Raw genomic sequence first — 24,066 nt, 5'->3', positions numbered from 1 at the left:
TAACGGCTTCCTTTGTTAATAAAAGCTGGTATTTACATCTACAATCATTGGATTGTCATCTATACTATCTCACCTCCGCGCCCACGTTTCCCTCACCGCTAGCTGGTTGGCTGTTTTTGCGTGCTTGCCCTTGTTATAGTTTTGCTTTTCGGATTTAGCTGTGTGAATTTAGTTCGTCGTTCGAGTCGGCGAACGATTGCTATAGTCAAGGTAAATTTTGAATCTGGTAAGAGTATAGTCTCTTACGGCTCTCTCGAGCCTGGCGCCCAACACCTGTTCTGCAGTGCCGTTAATTATTCTTCCATGTAAGCTACTGCCGTGTTGGACAACGCCATTTTCGTAAACGAGCCTCTGTGCCGACCCCGCTTTCCCGCAGGTGAAGCAAAAAGCACGTTACAATATATATATAACTTGGCGGCGACAGAGAAAATAAAAAAAAAAATTTTTTTTGACACACCCCAATACATATAACTTGGCGGTGATTCGCTGCCGCGAATCTAGATTACGGTATTTGTGATTTTTCAGATTACAACTTATTTGACGAAAGTGTTCAAATATGACTCACAGTTTACGCATATTATCATACACGTCTTCCAGATCCTCAACCTGATTTCGTGAACCTTGCTTCAAAAGTCTTTTAAAAGTCTGTTCTTTTTCCGCTAACACATTTTCGGGGTGGTTATGCGCTTGTGTCAAGTGAAATTGTTCCACTGCACTTATCTTAGCACGGCCTCGACGATAACTCCGCCGTGATTCTTTGCAGGTAAGATACCCATAGTAAAATATTAAAACGGACTCGCGTTTCAAATGAAAGTGGATTCGTGAGCTTGATTAACGGAGTCAATAAAAGGCGCTTAATAAAATGTTAGGAGGAAAATGCTTTTTAATGGCAATGCGTGTTTCTAGTTTAAAGTCTGAAACAGGACTGTTTTTTACAATAATACTGGTTGATACAGCAACCCTATTCATTTTATGACATTAGAAGGCTTAGTTTTCTTGCGTCACATGCCGACTACAAGATCATAAGAAAGGGGGGTAAAACGGGTGATTTTGCCCTTTGTAACACTACTCCCCCCCGAGGAAAAGAGTCGTCCCGACTCGTACAAATTGAAACAAGAATGGACTCGATCTAGTAGACGGTGCTCGAAGGTGATTTGCACTTGTGGCTCTAAAAATTCAAAGACTGCCTTTCTGCTATCTGGCATTTGCCCACCGCCTCAAGGTAAACCACAGAAAACCTTGAGCAGATAGTCGAGCAATAAACGGAATTCTCAAAATTTTATGTGCTGTGTTTTAACAAAGGTCAGTGTGAAAAGTGTGTAGTGTATAGCTTCGTGAATAAATCCTGCGCAGCCAGTGTTTCTCAGGAAATGTGCTCACAAGAAGCAAGCCGGCCAAATCATTCCAGGAAAAAGATCACGGGAGCAGGAGGGACCCGAGCGGGAGTCCGAAATTGGCGGTGGTCTTAGGAGGTTTCAGGGTCTCTTCACAACCTTCGGGAACGAAGGATAGTGAAAGAGGCGAGCTGGTTCCGAATGCTCCCGGAAACTGCACACACTTGATTAGGAGGACAGACGTGAGTGGAGGCAGACAAATCCGAATTCGCTAAGCGAATTTGGGAAAAGCACGGATCGTGTAGATTTTATTTTTAGTTAAAAGGGAGAAAATAAACAATCTTATCTGGATCAATGCTGAGCGTTTCTTCAAAATTGGGGCCTCCAGTGATCCTCAGGTTCCAGGAGAGGGTGAAGGAAAATGGGGTTCTGTCACAAAGCAGCCTGAAAAAGTGCTGACAAAAACTCACACATGGGTTAGAAAAATGCGAAAATCAGATAATCGCGTGTCGACCATGAATAATCGTGGCTCTGTTCAGATCATAAAAGAAATTAGAGCCAGTGAAGGAGCCAGAAACATGAAAAACAAAGGATCCGACAAAACAAACATCAGGATTCAAACATCCATTGTATTTCTGAAATTGAAGATGTCTTCCCAAGTGCACGTGAGTTTAAATGCAGCGATCCTCGCTTAAAAATTTAATTTTAATCAATCAAGTGCGGAGCAACTAGTTGAAAAATTCGGAACAGAATGGAAAACGCCAGTTTGCGAATTTTTAAATGCAATTTCCATCAAAGGAAAAAGAGAATTTCTTTGTCATCATTGTCATTTAACGAAGTACGTTTTCCCTTACAATTTTTTTTTTTTCTTGGCACACTTCTAAATAATCTTTCTTTCTGCTCTGATAAGCCCTTCTCCGGCATCACGGGTGATCCTGGTGCAACTCCATGTAACGTCTTCTATGCCTGGGCCCATTTGTCGAAGCTGCGGAAGCAGTCTTCTCGAGCATGTTGAGACACCGGAAAATTGTACGAGCTGCGACCTAGTGAAAGCAGAACTTGCTCGAATTGCTGAAACCTCATTCTTGTTCCAGGGAATTTAACTAATAAAATGATTTAAATGAATCAAATTGCCTTCTAAATTCTATAGAAATAGTTGAAGTCTAGTTTTGATAGTTTTGCAAAAATCTTCGTAAATTTGGTTAGCTTCAGTTTCGGTATTAATAACCAAAACGGGGGCGGGTGAAGAAGAAAATGTGCTTTTAACCAACCAATCTTCATGAACCTTGTGAATAGTTCTGAGCAACTCTAGAGTAATCCCTGATTCTTCTTCGCGCGCACGGGATCGGATCCGAGCATAAGAGGTTTCGGGGGAAACTCGCAAATAAACAACGAGGTCTACTCTAAATTTGAACGCTTGAACGAGGAGAGCAGAATTCTCTCTGAGTGAATGAGACTCAAAGTCTCGAAAATTTCCTAATCTGCGACGAGCTTCAATAAAAAAATCGCCGTTAAAAATCGATCTCTCCATAAGTTTGACAGGTCGAGAGGTTAACAGAAGATGTCTATCACACATAACCTTTTGGGGATAATGTTTAAATTGGTAACAGAAATGATCCGGGTCTTCGTACATCAATTCGAGTAGGTTAACTCCGGCAACATCTCGGTATCGGTTAAGGGGTTCCAACAAGGTACAAACCTGAGAATCTGTCAAGAACCTCTTGGTGAAGGTTTTCTTATCGCAACCGATATTTCCCTCGATGATGATCGTCAGAGGTCTTACCTTACTCAGTGAGATTCCAAAAGAAAGGTTGTTTCTCCAATCGACAACGAACTCGAAGAGAGACTAAACTCGTCTCGGTTTTTCATCAGAAATTTTCTGAAGTTCTAACCTCGCCGGATGTTCTAGCCCTCAGCGAGTTTGTTTCAGGCTGTTGTCCGACTTTGAAGGGAGCTTTGAAGTCGGTCTAGGTGAACGACCTTTGCTTTTGAGTGATGGCTGTTCTGGATTCTGTAAACGACGTCATTGATCCGGTTAATTACCGAATAAGGTCTTTCCCAATTACTTTGTAGCTTCGGACGTCGCCCTTTTTGTCTTCTTGGTTGAAAGAACCAGACAGAGTCTCCAGGATTAGGTTTAAAATCTCTGGCTCGTACATTATACCGGGCTTTGATTCTATCTGAAGCTACTGAAATCCTTTCTTTCACAAAATTGTGAATCTCTTCTAACCGTTATTGCAGATTAAAAGCAAAATCTGTTTGAGGTTGATTCTGTATCGGAACAGGGCCTTTTTCTCAATCTGACGGAAGACGGGGATTTCTTCCCGTAAGCATCAAAGTTAGCGTCTGCGTCGTCGCCTCATGCATCGCAGATCTATACGACAAGAGGAAAAAGGGGATCCAAGAGTCCCAATCTCTCTGATTTCGATCCACGAAGGACGAGAAATTCTGAAGTAACGTCCTATTCAGATGCTCTACCATGCCGTCAGATTGAGGATGTAGTGGAGTCGTACGAATTTTTCTAATCCCTAAAGATTGGGTAACCTCCTTCATTAAACTCGACTCAAAATTTCGGCCTTGATCCGTGTGAAGTTCTAGAGAAACTCCGTGCCTGCAAACAAATTCTTCAACAAACGCCTGAGCTACAGTAGAAGCTTCTTGATTGGCGAGTGGTACTAGTTCGGGCCACTTGGTAAAATAATCAGCAATGACTAAAGCGTATTTATTTCCACTGTAGGTTGAAGGAAGAGGACCGAGGATATCCATTGCTACCCTCTCGAACGGAGCTTCTACGTTGTAAACTTAGAGAGATCTGTGTCCTTCATCTCGAGGTCCTCTCTTCGCCGTGCAGACTTGACATCTTCGACGCTAGTCATCTACTGCAGCACGACAACGTGGCCAAAAATAACGGTCGCGTATCTTGCCTAAAGTTTTATTCGAGGCAAAGTGTCCGCCTGCAGGAGAATCATGACGAAGAGCAAGAATCTCTGGAACTTGATTTCTGGGAACCAAAAGCTGCCACTTGATCTCTTTTAAGTCTGCGGATTCCCATTTGCGGTATAATATTCCGTCTATGAAAAGGATAGACTCCCATTGGGCCCAGTAAATTTTGACGTTAGGCTCAGCTGAGGATATTTCTTGCCACTCCGGGCGTATTTCTGCTTCTTTTCAGGACTTAATTTGAGACAGAGTAGAATCTACTTGTTGAAATCTTCTCCAATCCTCGAGGTTTTCTCCAAGAGAAATCTTCCGTATTGTAAAAGGTGGATCTCTGTATTTTTCAAGGCGAGTGCATTGCTTACAATCTGTTGTTTCTTCGCAGGGTCTTCGAGAAAGAGCGTCAGCGTTTCTATGTTGTAGGCCTACTCGATGACGAATTTCGAAATCGTACTGTCCGAGCCTCTCAATCCACCTAGCTACCTGACCTTCAGGGGATTTGAACGAAAGTAACCACCTCAAAGAAGCATGGTCTGTTCTTATCAAGAATTCCCTCCCGTACAAGTAATGATGGAAATGGGCTATTGCTTCAACTACGGCTAAGAGTTCTCGACGGGTAACACAATAATTCCTCTCAGTCTTACTAAGAACTCTACTATAATAACTGATGGCTTTCACTTGAAATTCCTGTACTAGAGATAAAAATCCACCTATCCCTGAGAGAGATGCGTCAGTGTCTAAAATAAAAGGAAGACAAACTTCAGGATAAGCTAAAATAGGCGAAGAAGTTAGGCAAGTTCTTAGCTTCTTGAAAGCTTCTTTGCAGTCGGGTGTCCAGATGAACGGAATCTTCAATCCGGTCAAATGATGTGAAGGTTTGGCAATGGTGGCAAATCCTCTCACAAATCTTCGGTAATAGGTACACAGACTTAAAAAGCTTGGAATTTATTCTTTGTTCGTCGGTGTCAGCCAAGCAGAGACCTTTTCGATTTTGGATGGATCAGTATTCACTCCTTAACAACAAACGATATGGCCGAGGAAGCTTACTTCTCTTTGAAAAAGATGGCATTTCTTGGGACTTATTTTCAGGCCTGCCTGTTTCAACCTGGAGAAGACTTGTTCGAGGTGATTCACTTCTTGCTCAAAGTTCTTCCCGAAGATGATGATGTCGTCCAATTTTTTCTGTTAGTCCATAGAGAACAGTCTCCATTATTCGTTCAAAGGTAGCCGGGGCATTACTCAAGCCAAAAGGCATTACCTTGAACTGCCAAAGTCCGCCCAATCCCGTGACACCAGTTGTCTTCTCTCTGTCTGAAGGATCCATCTCGAATTGCCAGTACCCGCTCTGCAGGTCTATGGTGCTGAACCAGGTTGTGCCAGCAATCAAGTAGAGTGTCCCATCTATTCTAGGGAGAGGATATGAGTCTTTTTTTGTTATGTCGTTCAGCTTCCTGTAATCGATGTAAAATCTTTTCGATCCGTCCTTTTTGTTCACCAGGACGATTGGAGAAGCCCAGGGGCTGGAAGAGGGCTCGATGACATCGTTCGTCAACATGTCTTCGGCGAGTTTTTTCACTTCCTCCCGGCCGTTGAGGACGAGTCTCCGGGGAGCCTGCTTAATGGGAGGATTGTTGCTGACGTCAATTTTATGTTTTACCGACGTATATCTTCCTTTATCTCCACTGTTGACTGCAAAAAATCTGAATATTTGAGTAGAAGAGATTTAAATGATTCTTTTTGTTCTAAGTCCAGCGTGGTTGAAGATTTTTCAAAAAGGTTTCATAGATGTGGAGGTAACGAATCTTGAGGGTTGTCATAAGAAAGTTCCACTTTTCGAATCCTTGGGGGAGACCAGTAAATCCTACTCCTATTTGAGCAAAGAGGGATTTCGCGGTTGTTAGAAGTCAGAGAACTCCTCTCGGTTAAAATCAGGCAATTATGAGCTGAGAGAAAATATAATCCCAAAATATCTTCATTCTCTATATCTGCGACAGAAACCTTGAGTGGTGAGTCAATACTTCCGAAGAGGTTAATCTGTACGATAACCTCACCCAAAATCGGGGTCGTCTCTCCAGTGGCTGTTCGCAAAGATAAAGACGGAGCAGTTTGGTCATCGGTTACCTCTACTCCGGTATCAATTACCCAGGGGCAGTCAACATCATTGACAGTTTCGCGCGCGTAAAGACCAGACTGTCTTAAACTCCTTAATAAAGACTGAGTTGCAATAGAGCTTTCTGTACTGACAACCTGTGATGATTTTTGCCCTCCCAAATCATCCGTATTCAGTTTTTTGCTGGTTGGAAGAGGTATCTGCCTGTGGAGGATTATCTTTCCTATTTATCGTTGAGTTGGACAATCTAACTTGTCATATTAAGTAGAAACTAAGATGAGTTGTAAGTTCTTTATCTATCTATACTATGTATTCATTGTTCTTCTACTTCTTGCCTTTATATATTCTTGTACGCTCGGAAGACTGGCCACGAGCCTTAAGCAATAAAACACTCTTTACTTGAACGGACCTCTACATTTATCTCTTTATTTAGCCAACTTCGAGTACCTGAATCTGAATTTAGTGACGGAACCTCTGTTCTGCGTTTTAACGCAAAACAATGATTGGCATCGTAGCCTTTTTGATTACAGAATAGGCAAGCGAGAGCGGACCTATTTTCTACACTTTCTTCGGCGTATTTGGGTCTTCCGCTTTGTCTCTGATGAGAGCCGCGATAATATTTATTGTTATTTCTGAAATTGCCATTACTGTTCCAACCACTTGGCCTAGTCTTTTCTGAGCTTTTTTGCGTTCGTTCGTTCGAGGTGTCTTTGACGATTTCGACCTGTCTGACCTTGGCTACACCTAGGTATTGTTTTCTCAAGGCTTCAATTTCAAGAGCTTTAATTACAGCTTCATTATTAAGCTTTTCATTTTTATTTCGCTTTACAGGGGTACAGGTATTGCGGATTTCCGCTCCGCTTACAAAAAATCTTAACCCTAGCATTAATTCTACTTTACAATATTTTACATACTCCTTTCCATCTCACTCCTCCCTCACACTCCCTGCATACTCAGACTCTTCTTACTAATCTCACACTCAGCGGAAGAAGACAATTTTTCAAAAGAAAACTGCTACTCTCTCTTTCTCTCTCTCTCTCTCTCATTCCTCCATCCTTCACACACTCAACCAGACCTCCGTTTCCGCTGCACCAATCTAACTCCTTCTTTAACCCTCCCTCATTTCCCCTTTCAACCTTTCCACCTCCTTCAGTCATCTTTCCCCTTGTCCCGCATCGCCTAACACTTCTCCCCTTATCTCCTGCCAACCCCGTTCCGCACCAGCTTCAATTATAGTCTCTCTAAGAGTAGAAACTCCTGCAGTACTGACAGCTAGGTTAACTTTAGGGTCATTTATGGCTCTAACGAATGCTTCTATTGCTATAAAACCTTTTGAAGTATATCCATCTGGGATAGCCGTTCACGCTAAACTTTCTATATTCTGGCCAAATGTAGCCAAGTCTTCGTCTCGTCTTCGTCGTCTGTTTTGCAGCTGAGTTAAATAAAGCTCCTTCAAATGTTCACTACCAAATCTAAATCTGAGAGCTGAGCTCAATTTGTTATAGTTTAACCTCTCAGAAGGAGAAAGAGTCGACCAAACTGAAACTGCGGAACCTCGTAAACTGACTGCTAAATCATTCGCGTTTGCAGTAGAGTCCCAATGATTATTGTTTGCTGCTACTAAAAATTGATTTTCAAAATCGCTCCAAGAAATTTAACCGTCAAAAGTGGGTGGTTTGATTAGAGCAGAAGGTCTAGAAGTAGAAAAATGTGACATTTCTCTAACAGGGTTTGGACTAACCTCGAAATGGCGTTCAGGACCGCTCAGAAAAGAGTCGTCAAGGTTAATCTATGGGGCTACAGGACGAGAGGGAGGCACAGAAAACGAAACCTCCTCTCGAATCCTAGACCTAGCTACGGAAGATACTTCCGCATCTCCATGAGAAAAATGAACAGACCTTGGTTTCGGGGTAAGTTCTGGGTGAAGAGAACGTGGGGAAGAAACAGGAGTAGGTCGAGCGGAGGCGGTCGAATCTCCATAGCCGTTTGTCTGTTTCGCCTTCTGAAGGACCGAAACTGTGGTTCGCAACAGCTCGTGGAGCTGCGTGTCTAACCGCGCTTTCTACTTTTCCTGTTCCTGGTATATTTGGAGCAGCTGCTGATGTTGTTGGTCAGCGGCCTGTTGTTGTCGTTCCGCTGCTTCTGAGAGTTGCTGCTGGTGAAGAGCGGCAGCCTCTTGCTGGTGTTGAATGATCTTCAACAGATCAGCTTGGGAGACGGGTGTCTCAGAAGGCGTAGAAGTCAGTTCGAGGGCTCGCGGGGAATCTCTCAGAGGAGGATTGTCTCCGCAGCTTACCCGGCGACGAGAATGAGTAACTCTGCTGGTACTGATTTTAAAATCGCGCACGAAATTGATTCGCGTAAGAAAGCTCAAATAAAATCACGCTTCTGACACCAGTGAAACGGACTCGCGTTTCAAATAAAAGTGGGTTAGTGAGCTTGATTAGCGGAATCGATAAAAGGCGAAAAATAAAATGTTCGGAGAGAAATGCTTTTAATGGCAATGCGTGTTTCTAGTTTAAAGTCTGAAACAGGACTGTTTTTACAATAATAGTAGTTGAAACAGCAACCCTATTCATTTTATGACATTAGAAGGCTTAGTTTTCTTGCGTCACATGCCGACTACTAGATCATTAAAGAGGGGGGTAAAATAGGTGATTTCACCCTTTGTAACAATATACTTCGATAAGAAAATAAAACAAAAAACAATACTCTTCATAATATCACCATAAGCAATGAAAAGTAAAAATCAAGTTGTGAAAACAGACTTTTTCGGAGCACTTATGATCACCCAACAAGAAATGTTTACTACCGGAAACCACTGAGAATAAGAAATTTGCACTGATTACACAATCTCACCAACACCACGTCTGCTTTGAGCTTTTGAAAATATGATATTTTATTCGAAACGAAAAAAATATCGGGCGTCGGTAAAAAATTGATAGCAAACTTTTCTCCGGTAGAAGTATACGCGTAGAGAAACGGTAAATGGCAAACGGTAAAGTCCTGTGAATTGAAAGTTTTTCCATCCAACCTTCTTCGAGATCATTGCGGAAGTTTTTCAAGTTTGATCAACAGACAGACCAATATCTTTTTAAGAACCTTATTTTGCTTGCTACAGGCTTGAAAACGTAGAGGTTCGGTGAATTTCAAAAAAGTCATTTCTCACCGTGACCAATATGTTTCCTTGTCCATAGGCGATGAAAAGTGAAAATAAAATAGCAAATAAAGATCAGATGGATAAATACAATTAATAATGCATGAAAAACAATAAACCGCTCTTAGGAAACAGATCGTCGTTACATGACAATTTGACGTGACCCCTCGGATTTCCAGTCGCCAATTAAAAAAATGACGCGACAGATTTTGAAAAATATTCTGAACACATCTAATGGTTGTCCGACATTTCATTTATGATGATTTTTGACAGAGTGCTGCTTACCGAAAAAAAATGTTTTAAGCAGACGCACCGTTAATTTTTCTGCTAAAACTATATTCACGGATTGTACAAAAGTATTCACATTACATCCCTCTTCTGTTTCTCAAACACATATGTGAAGCCATCACGTATGTTTTTTTGATGTGCCATAATTTTATTTTGACTTAACATTCACTACAGAAGCGCGTGTAGCACCGTCACTGTTACGCGATACAAGCATACTAAACAGAGCTTGTGTGGCGTACATGCACGACACCGACGCCTGTGACCGCTGCGGTCAAATATGTGTACAGGTTTCACACACACACGTGCACACACACGCACGCATGCACGCACACACACACACACACACACACACGATTTGATATCCTTGATCGTAAGTTAATTGAGGGCACCGTAACATAAAGGGTACGTCTCGAGGAAACAAAAATTGAATGGTATTTTCACTTACACTCGTCATAACTTTTTTGAATATTCATATTTCTTCTTGAAACTTGAAATTTGAATATATTCCACGCGTTTCGAGCGAGATTACAATCCTTAATGTGAAATATAAACCAAATGGCGATTTTTTGAAAAGTTTCGTGAAAATCTTCGGCGAATGTTTTCAATTCAAAAAGTTGTGTGACGAAAGTTCAAGTTTGCATTTTTCAACCATACCAGCAATATCACAACGATCACAATTTTCATGATTTTACTAAAAACAGTAACATCATTTACATGAATATTTTAAATGATATTGTCACATCCTCGATGCCCTCTGCCCCTACTCATTAGTTTTACTTTGATTATCTTTCAGTTTACGATTAAATTCATTTATATTTTCTATTTTTGAGTCTCCGTATGAATTGTATGCATACGGCTCTCTTTATCACCTTTTTACGGCTCTGGGAAATAACCACCCTCAGCTTACAATAATCTTACTCATTAAATAATGTTACGGGATAATCCTTACCTAAACAGACTAGTATATACAAACTCTCTAAGAGTAACCAGATGACCGGAAATCGCTTCTCAATATTTCTAGATATGCAGAATCTGGCAAGCCCATGCAACGGATTAAAATCCATATAGCCATCTTTGAAGTGACTGTTTGGACAGGGTCGTCCCGAACATAAAATAGGATATTTTTATCATGTACCAAAACAAACACGGCAATTTCCACCCGCACTCATGGAAGAGGCGGGATTAGTCAAGATAGTTTTTGCATCCTACACCGTACCCAAAGGGCAGGGGTACTTAAGGGCGAATGAAAAACTCAAAATATTATCAAGACTTCCCTATTGGGCAGCTCTCTCAAAGATGCTGGGAACCAAACAGGAAGTAGTTTACACCAGTACGTGAATCTTTAAAAAGGGTCGCCTCACGTTTTTCGTCCTCAGTTTTTTCAAACGCTTATTGCTCATTGCTCATTGCTCATTGCTCATTGCTCATTCGAAAATTCTCACTCTCAGTTATCAACAGTCTTCAACAAGAAGCAATTCTTATTCTCAGATCTCATTTTTCTCAGATATCTTCTCAGTTATTAACAGTCTTCAACAAGAAATCGTTCTCTTAGTTTTAGACAAGTCAATCAGATCAGAGAATCTCTTAGAAATTCAAAAGGTCTTTTTATTTTATTTAATTCAACAAACCAAAGTGCTGAAAGGGAATTACGTGTCTTTACATTTTAACCTTTCACCTTTTTATAATCAAAATTATTATAAGCATATTCTTTAAACCTAAATTTAATAAACAAATATTCGTGTGTTAAACCTACATCGCGAGTTTAACAATTAATTTCCTTCAACGCATAATATAAGTTCAACGATCAGTAACTTTATACCGATTTCACCACCGGCCGAACACGCAGAGCCGCCCCCATAGCTCGAATCAACAGTCACCAACTAAAGGTAAGTGATCATTTTATTATCAAAGTTGGTTCAACCAAGAGGGAAAACGACATTAAAATTCAAATAATTCACCATCCGGGGGAACTAGTCCGATCCAAGCGTTATATTTTTGGGAGTGGTTTGGTCATCAGCCAACCCAGCCCATAACAATATCATTATTCCAAACATACCTGCATGTTTCTTCGGTACGGTTCAGCCGTTTGAGAATTTGAGTGGCGCGCACCACAGACACGACCGCGACACGCACTTATACAAAAATGAACATGCTCTTAAACAATAAGAGCTAAGAAGCTAAAGATTTCCACAAAACTTCTTTGAGGCATCGTAAAAATTTTGGTATGATTAAGAAATGAAAACTTAAATTTTCGTAACACAACTTTTTCAATCGAAAACATCCGCAAAAAATTTTCACGAAATTTTTTCAAATAATCGCCATTTGGTTTGTATTTTATATTAAGGATTGTGATTGGGCTTGAAAGACGTGCAATACATGCAAGTTTATCGTGTACAAGTTTCAAGAAGACATATTAGTATTCAAAACAGTTATGGCGTGAAGTCATAAATTGAAGTGAAGAAAGCATTAGATTTTTGTTTCCTCGAGAATGGCTTCTTGTTTCAATATTTTGTAACCTACGAAAATTATCAATATAGTTTGTTTGAGAAGAAGATGCGGAATCAAACTCTCTACCTAGTCTTTATCTTCAAATTGAGTTTTGAGCAATTTCAAAACATATTCTACTAGATAATACGTATTCGGCGAAATTTCGTTTTGTCCCCTTTTCGTTTCAGCGCCCTCAATTTCTCAAGATTTTGATAATACCTGAACGAATGATCAAATGCATTATTCTTTTCCAGACAAAGTACTTGAATCTTTGTATCAAAAAGCTTATTAATAAACATTGTTTTGTAAAAATCACGTGAACAATACAATGGCAGTGAGGATACAACCAGAATCAGTGACAAAAAAGAGAAAGAGCGATTCATAAATAAATACTGATCATCGCGGATTTGAATCGTTTACCTGTAATAGATTGTGGGATTGTAAAATATCATCACATGTCATCTAATACTGCTTCTTGGTACTACATAATCGAACTCAAGACTGTTCTCCGCGCTTCAGAAAATACCGAGGCATGACATTTCCCGTTCGGGACAATGGACGGGCGTGACATTTATCGTTCAGGACAACGCATGATCGCGAATTTGCGCATTCAAGACGATGACCGGCAGCGACAATGCACATTCGGGACTGTAGGGTATTCCTGATATTAACCATTCGGGGCTTTAAGGTGCACCCCCGTTGTATACTCGAATAGAACTCGCATATTTCTGGACGAGTATTCAGTTTGCGTAACCCCGTCGTTTAGATAGAATAGAAACGGTCTCTGGCCCTTGTCTTTTTATATGTACACTGGACGAAGATCCGTATGTGTTACAAAGGCAGCTCTGACTTTCCGAGTCTGCAAAACAGCAAACTAGAACAGGGTGTTTTTGGGTCGGCGAGACTGGTTCTTTTTTTTCCTACCACGGAAAGTTCATTTAATTTAATAAATCTTTAAATATTACAGCGATTTCAGGCGAAGATACTCACCATAACGTGGCGCTCACACAAGCCAGACTTCGAGAGCAGCCGCACACGTTACATATTAAAACGAACTCGCGTTTCAAATAAAAGTGGGTTTGTGAGCTTGATTAGCGGTATCAATAAAAGGCGAAAAATAAAATGTTTGGAGAAAAATGCTTTTGATGGCAATGCGTGATTCTAGTTTAAAGTCTGAAACAGGACTGTTTTTACAATAATAGTAGTTGATACAACAATCTTATTCATTTTATAACATAAGAACGCTTAGACTTCTTGCGTCACTTGCCGACTACCAGATCATTTGAAACGGGGCTAAAACGAGTGATTTTGCTTTTTGTAACAATATTATAAGAAAATTCCACACAATTCTCCAGCTCACAAATAAAGATAATCCTTGCATATGTAAATGGGTATAGTCCAGTCGAGATAGACATTTAACACGGAAATAATTAGAGAGTGCGATTTTTTTTTTTAACCTTCAGGGGGGTGGTCAATAGTCTAAATTTCGATTTTCGGGAAAATCCCCCCATTGCGTTTGTCGCCATCTTGATTTAAAGGGTGATTTTTTTGTTCTTTGAATAACTCGCTTATTTTCAACTCTAGAGTGAAAATTATAATAACTAAAGTTATGGGAAATGTGATTCCCCACATTTTTGATAGTCATGGATTTTACCCTAGGACCGATATTTATAGAGTTAGAGTGCAAATAAGGGTGAAAAACTGTTTTTTCGGTTATTTCGTCTATTATCAACTTTATCGTAAAAATAGTAGGAAGTAATCTTGTCGGAAACTTTATTTTCTTCAATTTAGGTCATAACCATTTTTACCCTAGGATCAATATTTTCCGACTAACACTTCATTCAGGGGTGGGAATTTTTTTTATTTAGGGTGGAAAGCCTTTTAACGGTGCAAAGACTTAACCAAACTGGAGGAACTCAAATATCGTACCTGGTGTGTTCATTGCCTACTTTTATACAAAACTTTGAAATAAACGAATTGAAAAAAGAATTGCACAGCTATTTTTATTACGTCTTTCAAAATAATGATCCTAGGGTAAAAATGGTAATAACCAAAATTGAATAAAATACAGTTTCCAACAAGATTACTTCCTACCATTTTTACGTTAAAGTTGATAATAAACGAAATAACCGTAAATAAAAAAAATCCCCACCCCTGAATGAAGTGTAAGTCGGAAAATGTTGATCCTAGGGTAAAAATGGTAATAACCAAAATTCAAGCAAATAAAGTTTTCTACAAAATTACTCCCTACCATTTTTACGATAAAGTTGATAATAATCGAAATAACTGTAAATAAAAAAAATTCCCACCCCTGAATGAAGTGTAAGTCGGAAAATATTGATCCTAGGGTAAAAATGGTAATGACCTAAATTGAAGAAAATAAAGTTTCCGACAAGATTACTTTCTACCATATTTACGATAAAGTTGATAATAAACGAAATAACCGAAAAAACAGTTTTTCACCCTTATTTGCACTTCAACTCTATAAATATCGGTCCTAGGGTAAAATCCATGACTACCAAAAATGTGGAGAATTGCATTTTTCATAACTTTAGTTATTGTAATTTTCACTCTAAAGTTGAAAATAAGCGATTTATTCAAAGAACAAAAAAATCACCCTTTAAATCAAGATGGCGACAAACGCAATGGGGGGATTTTCCCAAAAATAAAAATTTAGACTACCGACCACCCCCCCTGAAGGTTAAAAAAAAATCACACTCTAATTATTTCCAATCTTAACGCTTTTTATGTCTATCTCGACTGGACTAGTAGCCTGATATGGTCAGCCACATTCACGATCGAAACGTTGCAAAATAATAATTTGAATCTATAATAATTTGACAACATAGCTATTCATTTGAAACTTCCAAGATCAAAAAATACAATTGATTGAAATTAGGTGCAATGAATTTATATTAATTGAATGTATGCGAATGACTTTATCTTCATTTACACTGCGTAAAACTTGTTAATGACGTATTACAGGCTGTCGTGAAGGAACTGAATAGACTCGGGATGCTAGTTGACTTGTCTCATGTCTCGACGAAAACCATGAGAGCTGCATTACAAACGACTAGAGCTCCAGTGATATTTTCTCACAGCGCAGCAAGGGCCCTATGCAACTCGACCAGAAATGTGCCTGACGATGTCCTTCGCAGTTTGGTGAGTTTTGACGGTGCAATATTGATGATTTATAATACTTAACCGTTTATCGGAATTTGACTTTATTCGAGAATTTCGGTCACCAGAATATAGTATCTTCATGAAAAAAGTTAAAAGAGCTCAAAATATGCATAACTTTTTTTTAATCGCATGGAACAACATGATTGATGCTGTCACGCATCGGATCATTTCTGACAAAGGCTTCAAAAGAGCTCTTTACAGTGAGCTGCGTAGTTTACCATGATGATCAGCTAGACTTAACCCTGGGACCCTACGATATCTGTACGAAACAAATAACCTACACATGGGTTATGCACACTCCAGCACTTTAAATCGACACTGCTAATGGACTGTTTATCGTAGAAGGTTTTTCTCCCATTTGAATGCTGAAAGATTGAAGAATGCAATAGTGTATGCGGAAATAACCTATTACGAATTTCTCGCCGCAAATGATTGTAGTGACCAATGTGGGAAAAATCATTTGAGTATTTCTCCTAAGGACGGAAGTAGGTTTACTACTACGTTTCTTTTTAGTGTTTTTTTTGGCAAGAAAGGAATGTATGTAATCCATCGAAAGTTTGAGAACATTTTATACATGTATTCAAATGAATTTTGTAATTTTCTTGTATTATTTCCTTAGAAAATATAGAAGATATCAACTGCCGTCCATCGGAGGTCATGAATCACTGTGTACAGTCTGGAGGCCACAGTTTTCATCTGAAATCGATCGGGTTTCAAATTTACTTAAAGGACATGTCTTTTGTATAAAGCTCAATTTGCCGCAATATCATTGCTCAAAATATTTTATTATCGCAAAAAAAATTTAAAAAAAACGGTATAAAATTATGCTCTTTTGTTTACAGACCGCTAAAACATGCAATTCACAATTTGTTTTGGAGAGGTTACGTTCGTATGGATGAAAGATATGTCCGTAGAATAAATTTGAAACTGTGTTGATTTCAGACAGAAACTGTGATCTCCAGAATATACACAAACAGCTACGACTGATAATGATCTACGAAGGGTGCAGCTGATGTCTTCCATATTTTTGGAGAAAATACTTAAAAATATGAGAATATTTATTTGAATATATGTACAAAATGTTCTAAAAGTTTCAATAATTCACATACATTACTTTCTTGCCAAACAGATTCGCGAAAATCACTAAGAGCATGTAATCCTAAGGATTTTTCCCCCTTAAATTATGTGGGGTTAGGTACCTTCATGTAGGGACCTAAGGTCAACATGAAATTGCAATCACTGCAAGCTGCAAAACTTTTGATGCTATAATAGCATACGCCCGTACTCTGAAAACCATAGTGTGCTGTGGAATCTTGAACGAAGTAACCCAGCTGGGAGACTGAAACATTGCATTTCATCACCGCATTTTGCCACCAGCACTGTTTCGCGAATTCTATCTAGGGTGCGTTCCGAAATTAGCTCTCAGTGCTGTCAATAATCTTTTATCTCTTTTGCGCCGGCGATTTTATGGGTCGCTTTGCCTCTGTCTTAGGGAGTTTTTAGCGCTGTCAGCTAATTTCGGAATGCACCCCTAGTAGCGATAAGCGGTCAAAGTTCAAGATATGATCAAATTCAGATTTTTCAAGAAAATTTTTTATTTTGTATTTGTCATATGTTCCGTCCCACCTCATCTTGCCACGAGCGCACTGTGCGGGATTTCGGTCGAATGGTGGCCATGATTCGGGGAAACATTAGAACTGTACCTTTGGTATTCCGTGGTTTTTGGGGTCACTGATTACGAATTTGGTATCGAAATTTTCAAAAACAAAATGGCGGCCGAGGTATTGTGATTTGTGTGGTACATGTCGAACGCTCAGCCGAATGTGAGGATGTGTGTGTGAGAGATCAGCAGGGGTAAGGAGCAGCAGTGCGTATCGAGCCAGGCGTATCGGGAGACCGCGTGTGCGGTTGGCCAGTTATCATAAGTGAACGCCTATTGTTGTATCAAGTGAATTATAATAAATACTACGTCTTGAGTGTACGTCAAAAGCCAATCTCCAATCCTACTCCAAATACATCATAATGGCGACGAGGATGTACAAGAAAGAATCGGAGTAAGCTCTGCAAAAGTGGGCTCGGAAATTTTAGCCACGTATAATGAGGCAGCGTGGCATCGTATTAAGGGCGTGACGGCTCAAAATCGGCAAGTAGAAACGTGCTCGGCCTTACAAATTAAGCATAATTCGGCAGTATGGTGCTAATTTAGTAATCGGAATGAAAGTAAAAAGTGTTGTCCAGAAAATTTTTGGTAGAAAGGTGCTGAAAACAGGAAACTCATACAAAAGTAAGCAGGGAAATGACAATAGCAAGTTAGTGGGAAAAAAAAAATAGGAACTGAACTGTTTATCGTATAGTAAATGACGAGTATAAACACCCTGAGTTGGGTGCAGACCTTGAATAAATAAGAAATAATAGCCGAATTACGAGTTTGCAACGTTCAGGTCGAAGAAACTGAAAAATTTGATACGCTACGAGAAAAACTGCGAGAGTTAGTAAAAAAAGAATTAAATGAAAATAGTGAAAATTCAGGAGCTGCAGCTAGTTCAAAAAGAAGTGAAGGTAATAAAAAGGATTCCTGCGTAATCGCGTTCAAATTAGAACACATCTGGATAGTTGACGAAGATAGCGAAATGGCCGTTAGGTTTAAGGTAGAATTCCGGCTGTACAAAGATGACTGGGAAACTTTTACAGAGTAGCTAGAACAGCTGTTCATAGCGCGCGACATAAAGAGTGAAAAGAAAGCCCAGTTATTAGTACGAATGGACATGGACGCGTTTAAACTTATCAAACAACTGGTCGCTCCGGATGAAATAAATACAAAAAATGATAAGGAGATAATTAAGATTGTGAACGAGCATTTGAATCTAAGGCCGTCTGAAGTCATGGAAAGATTCAATTTCAACCAGGCAAGGCAACGACAATCGGAAACAGTAGCCGATTTCGCAGTGAAATTGAAAAAACTATCACTGAATTGTAACTTCAAGGAGGTTAACGTTGCACTGAGAGGTCAACCTGTATGCGGTCTGAAGGATCATGAAACTAAGGTGAAATTATTCAAGAAGAGTTCACTAACGTTTGGCGAAAAGTACAGGGAAGCCCCGTCACGTGAATTCACAGAGAAAAATGCACCGAATTTTCTGAACACGATGAAACCTGCTGGCTCAAAGGAAGAAGAAACATTTGCTATAAACATTATAAACAAGAATCATTGGCAAAAGCAGAGCTCAGAGAACTCGCAATCTTCAGGAAACTATAAAAATCGTAAAGAAAGAATAACTTGCTAGCGTTGTGGCAAGCCAAACCATAAAGCAAACGCATGTAGATTCAAGGAATACATCTGTCACGGCTGTAAGAAGCAGGGGCATTTGGAGCAGGCTTGTTGAAGTACGAGGGCAAGCAGAGAGCAGAAACAACAGCGTGTCCAGCTAATCCAGCGTCAAGGAGAGGGAGAAGCAGCAGATGATACAGAGAACGGTGAGCTACATGAACAAGATTTCTTGTATTTGGAAATCGGTGAAGTGAATAACAATAATAAAGCAGAGCAAAAGTGTTCAAGTGATTGTGAAGGTAACCCGATGTATGAGTATGTACTAATTGATGGGTTGAAAATCAAAATGGAAGTAGTTACAGGTACTTATGCGACTGTAACTTCTGAATTATGTTACTCAAGTTACTTGAAAAATTGTAAAATCTTAAAAATAGAACGCCAATTGAGAACGTACGATGGAAAAATCTTACAACCGATAGGGAAAGCAACGAATTTAAATGTCAGATTTAGAAATAGAAATAGAAAATGCGGTTGGAATGTTTTCTTTTTCCAAGATCAGGGCCAGTGCTGATTGGCAAGCAATGGTTAGCATCTTTCCAGTCATGGTCGTTACAAATAAGTGATAAGTAGTATGGGGGCACTTTGGGGCGTCACAACAAACCCCCCTCCCGCCCCTCTCTGGCGCCAGCCCCTCGCCGAGGAGTGACTTTGGGGCGCGTTCCCCTTCCCCCGCCGCCCCTCGCCTAGGAGTGACTTTGGGACGCGTTCCCCTTCCCCCGCCGCCCCTCGCCTAGGAGCGGATTTTGGGACGCATACCCCTTCCCCCGCCACCCCCTTACCAAGGAGCGGATTTTGGTACATCATTCCTGTTTCCCGTCACCCCTTGCCTACGAGCGATTTTCGTCTAGAGGTTTCTATGGCCCGTCAACCCTTTCCCCGCTACCCCCTTGACCAGAAGCGATTTTCGGGTGTTGTTCCCCTACCCTGCGACCCCTGACCAGCAAAACTGATTCCGGACTCTATGCGAAGGCTGCTGAGTGTGTACCCTTTACCCCTGGATCTCCTATCCGCGAGACGGACTCCTTCCTCTCACCTCGTACCCCTGGCCACGAGACAGACTTTGGGCTATGAACCCCTCTACTTGCTACCTCTGACCACGAAGCGAACTCTGTGCCATGGACGTCTACGACTGCAGTCACTTCCTCCTCCTCCTCCTCCTTTACCCAAGTGATGACTCAGACTCTCTGCCTACGTCACGAACGGGACTCGTTCTTCCTTCAGCCCTGTTCTTTGCGGCGGTTGCTCGAGTCACTGACCTTACCCCGCCAGTATTTACCCTAAGGCTTACTTATACTTGAAAAATGTAGACATGCTTTTCTAATGTTAAACTATAGTCGTACTTAGATATATATATATATATATATATATATATATATATACTTATACGAGGAAGCGGATGGATAAGAAAATGGAAACAAAGACGATGCGACGGCGTATACAAATTAAACTTATTACAGATTTATTCAGACATTACGGATACAAATAAATGCGAAGGTAGAGCGGGTATGAATACGTAACGAATCAATGACAATTGCAATGTTCTTATTCCTATACACACACACACACAAGATATGGTAGCAGGGTTCTTTTTTTTTTTTTATTTACCAGTCTTATACGCTAGCGGCATTACAATTCTTAGAGGTACAACATTGAAGACACCTTACAGGATAAACGTTATTCGAATTAATACTGAAGCTTTTACGCTTCGAGACATAGGCTAGTCGGATGTGGAATAATTTTGCGATACGATCGTTTCTTTTGAGGTCAAAAGTAAATATATTGAGAAACTGCCGCAGAGAAATACCAGCAACCATAAAGTGCATAAACATAATACAAAATTGTCCACATACATCAGAAGAGAGGCTTTGAAGCTGTCTGTCGTTCCAGGCGTATCGTCTGCAATTTCTTCGTAATGTCCGCTTATGTTGAGGGATGAATGGCGGTAATCCGAAGCTGTCAAAGTATGTTCCGTTTCCCGAGGAACTGACGAAAAATGCCACCCAGTGGCTACCGGGTCGCGTGTGGTCATCGGTGTTTGATACAATGGCTGTCGGGCGTGTCCAGATTAGGGGTATCTGATCCGCTGCAAAAACCCCGGTCCTCCCGTTCGGAATCGTCGGCATCGCGCTCCATATCTGTAGACTGTCCATTATGCGCGTCGTCGTCTTTTTCTTCTTCTTCTTCCTCGTCCTCGTTATCGGAGATAATCATACCACGCGCGGAAGATTGTAAGGGGGTATTCGAGCCGCTCGTAGTAGTAGTACGCAGATCGTAGGGAGCGGCAATTACGCTATCAGACGTAGGTCTGGGTGAATCAGGAGAGATTTCCGATGAAGCGTGGTTCTGGTATGACAGCTCCTAGCGATGAATTTCTCTGTGGTGGCTGAGGGGCCTGATGACTGGACGAACACTTCTCTCCGGTGATGCTGTGCTTACTGACTGACGCAGCTTCTGTATACTCGTATTTAGTTAAAATGTCGTTGCTGATGACCCATATTTTGAGTTTAAGTGCGTTGTTCGTCGCGCAGGCGAAAAATTCCTCCTTCTTCACACCATGGAAGAAGCACCATTCCGAAGAACGTTCCAGCTTGCCGAATGCCGGGCATTCAAGGTCCTCCAAGTTCAATACTTGTCGCGCAGTAACATTTTCAATATATTTCGATTTCTCGCGTCCGCGGGCAACAATACGATGAGCGTTACGTGCGATTTCTCGTAGATTAACGGCTAGTTGAAGCAGAGTGATGTCACCTTCGAACCACTCGATGCCGTGATGGTAACAGGTAACATAATTATTTACGGCACGTTCTTTAAGTGGCAGATCCGCGAAGGGATATGGTGGTTCTACTAGCCAATGTGCCGAGTAGCGGTGATCGAGGGTGACGACTGCCACTTCTTTCGGTATGAATTTGCCGTAGAGATCTCGAAACCCTTGGATATCTATCACGTAATCCATACTTGAGCTTCAACGAACGTACTCGAGTGAACAAGGATTGCAAGAGCGATGCTGTCGCGGTGTAGTTTGAATGCTGACTGACTCGGCATTGCAGTTGCGTGAGGCGTTTTATATGCAGCCGTGTTTATCCGATGTCTCCAACTGGCCTGTTGCTCCCCTTGAAGACGTTGGAGTGGAGGAGTGAGCGCGTCCCCTCTAGCGGAAGTCACCACCTGCTGTGTCGCGACAGTGCCCGAGCTGGGAGAGGAGTAACTCTTACCCCAAAAAATCTGTAATGGACCTGACGTGCAGCATCCACTTCAATCAGATTATCGAATTCAGCGTACACCAGGCAATTCACAGTTTCTTTGAGGGCTTCGTCAAAGCGCACTTCGACCCTGAGAGTTCCGTGTTTGATGAGCGACCAGTGAGACGGACAGTTGGCGAAGAGATCGGGAGTTAGATCAAATGCCATTAGACAATTTCCTTTGGCAAACTGTTGTCGATTGATACCATTTCCGTCATCCAGAAAATGAATCCCCGTACCGGAGAAGAGGGTGTGATAGGCGTCCACGTAGAGATCGTCTTTGCCAAAGTTCATCTGTAGCGGTTTCGATGGAACTTGCACTCCGTCGACGTACAGCGAGAGGAAATTCAGAGAGTAGTTTTGAAAATTGAATGGATTGCGTTGTCTGTCTCCGTTGAAGGCTTTATTGCTGACAAATCCGATTATCACTCGTTTCGGTAGCTGACCGAGTATCACATTGTCCAGCGTTTCTGTTTGTACTCCTGCATGTATGGTGAAGGATTTCACCTCGACTCTGGTCACGGGGTATTTTGCTGTACCTTTGGCTAGTGTCCGTGCGAGCGCCAACAAGATTCCGGGGCTGATCTTCACCCGACGAACGAGCAGCGAAGTTTCCAGGATGTGTAGCTTGTGGCGATTTTCGGCTTTCATGATGCAAAAGCTATCTTTCGATCTCACGAGGCGAAGACGCAGTTCCACACCGTTGAGTAAAAATTTGTCTTGATTGAATACGTCGCAGTGTAGATGACCAATGAGATCAACGGTACGGGCATTGCTCATGATCCGTTTGCATTCGATGAATCCGCGATCCGCACCGGCAGCGTCGGCGTCGTATACATCTGATACTCCTTCCTCGCTGTCGTACCATAGTGCCGATGAAAGATGAGATTTCTTGGCGTGAGGTGCGTAATTCAGTAGGGTCTCTATGTACGCTCGATAGGCATAAGAGTTGTTGGCTGGGGAGACTAGTTTTTGATTGAAGAATATATCGACTTGATTGAACATTGAGTGGAGCAGATTATTTACCGGAGTGGCGTGCGGAGCGGGTGCGTTGCCTTCGCCTGCTGGGGTGACCGGAGCCGATGGCTGTAACTTCACTCGTACGCTAAGCATAGTGTGTGCCAAGTCGATGTACTCATCGCCGTTTCCAGGTACAACAAATTCAATCGGGGAATCATCGGTTAGAGATGATACGGGCTTGTAGTGTACCCATTGACCAGCCTCAAGAGACGTCTGCGTTGGTGGTAGAGAAAATGATTCCAGTTCCGACTTCATACACTCACCCGAATGCGCGTGCAGGAAGGCCATTGCTGATGTTTACGTTGTAGGCGTGCGGCGCGTGGATTTACCGGGGTCCAAATATGTCTGTAAGGGCCCGTTTTTTAAAACATTATTTCCGTTTTGTTTTCTTGGTGGTTCCGGCCCGCTTGGGTGTCTTTGCCGTTGTTTTCTTCTTCGACCTTCTCCGTCTAATTTTTCCCTTTGTACCAGCTGTTCGTCGCGCGTCGACAAGACTGTTCACGCGGGTGATGTTTGACTGACGCGCTAATCCCACGGTACGCCTTTTATAGCCGGACCCCTTGTCCTGAGTCTTTTTAAAAAAGACTATGCAGTTTGCGTTGAGGAAAATATCTCGTTGACCGTGTCCCTTGTGAAACAAATTCTGCGTTATGTAGAAGATGCTGAGATTCTTATGATGGCAGACCTTGGTGAAAAGATCCACGACAACGTTGTTTGAAGCCTCTCGCATGAGATCGTCGATTATCAAGAGTTTCGGATTTTTATCGCCGTCGTAATCGGCGTGTTGGGGTAACCCTCCGCGGTACTCTATACCCTTATTCCCGACGTAGGCCGGTTGCCATTCGTCAAAGTACCATATCACGCGACTAAATTTTGTGTCGCACATCGACGAACCATGACGCAGAAAATTCTTGACGAAATTCGATTTGCCGCATCCTGATGGACCGGCGATGATGGCCGAAAACGGATGCTTCCAGCGTGTG

General features: G+C 41.4%; 1 protein-coding gene across 1 annotated transcript in view; it reads left to right on the top strand.

Moving 5' to 3' along the window:
• The window catches only part of LOC124413421 (dipeptidase 1-like), a 1,027,592-nt gene that overhangs the window by 603,727 nt on the left and 399,799 nt on the right, over positions 1 to 24,066 (top strand). The window contains exon 8 of the mRNA XM_046893982.1: positions 15,299 to 15,475. Within this exon, the coding sequence (XP_046749938.1) occupies positions 15,299 to 15,475 (177 nt within the window). The remainder of the gene's footprint in view (positions 1 to 15,298; positions 15,476 to 24,066) is intronic.

Source organism: Diprion similis, chromosome 12 (assembly GCF_021155765.1).
Source record: "Diprion similis isolate iyDipSimi1 chromosome 12, iyDipSimi1.1, whole genome shotgun sequence".
NCBI classification, from domain to species: domain Eukaryota; kingdom Metazoa; phylum Arthropoda; class Insecta; order Hymenoptera; family Diprionidae; genus Diprion; species Diprion similis.
Note: the sequence above shows the minus strand (reverse complement) of the source record. Positions and strands in the feature narration are given on the sequence as shown.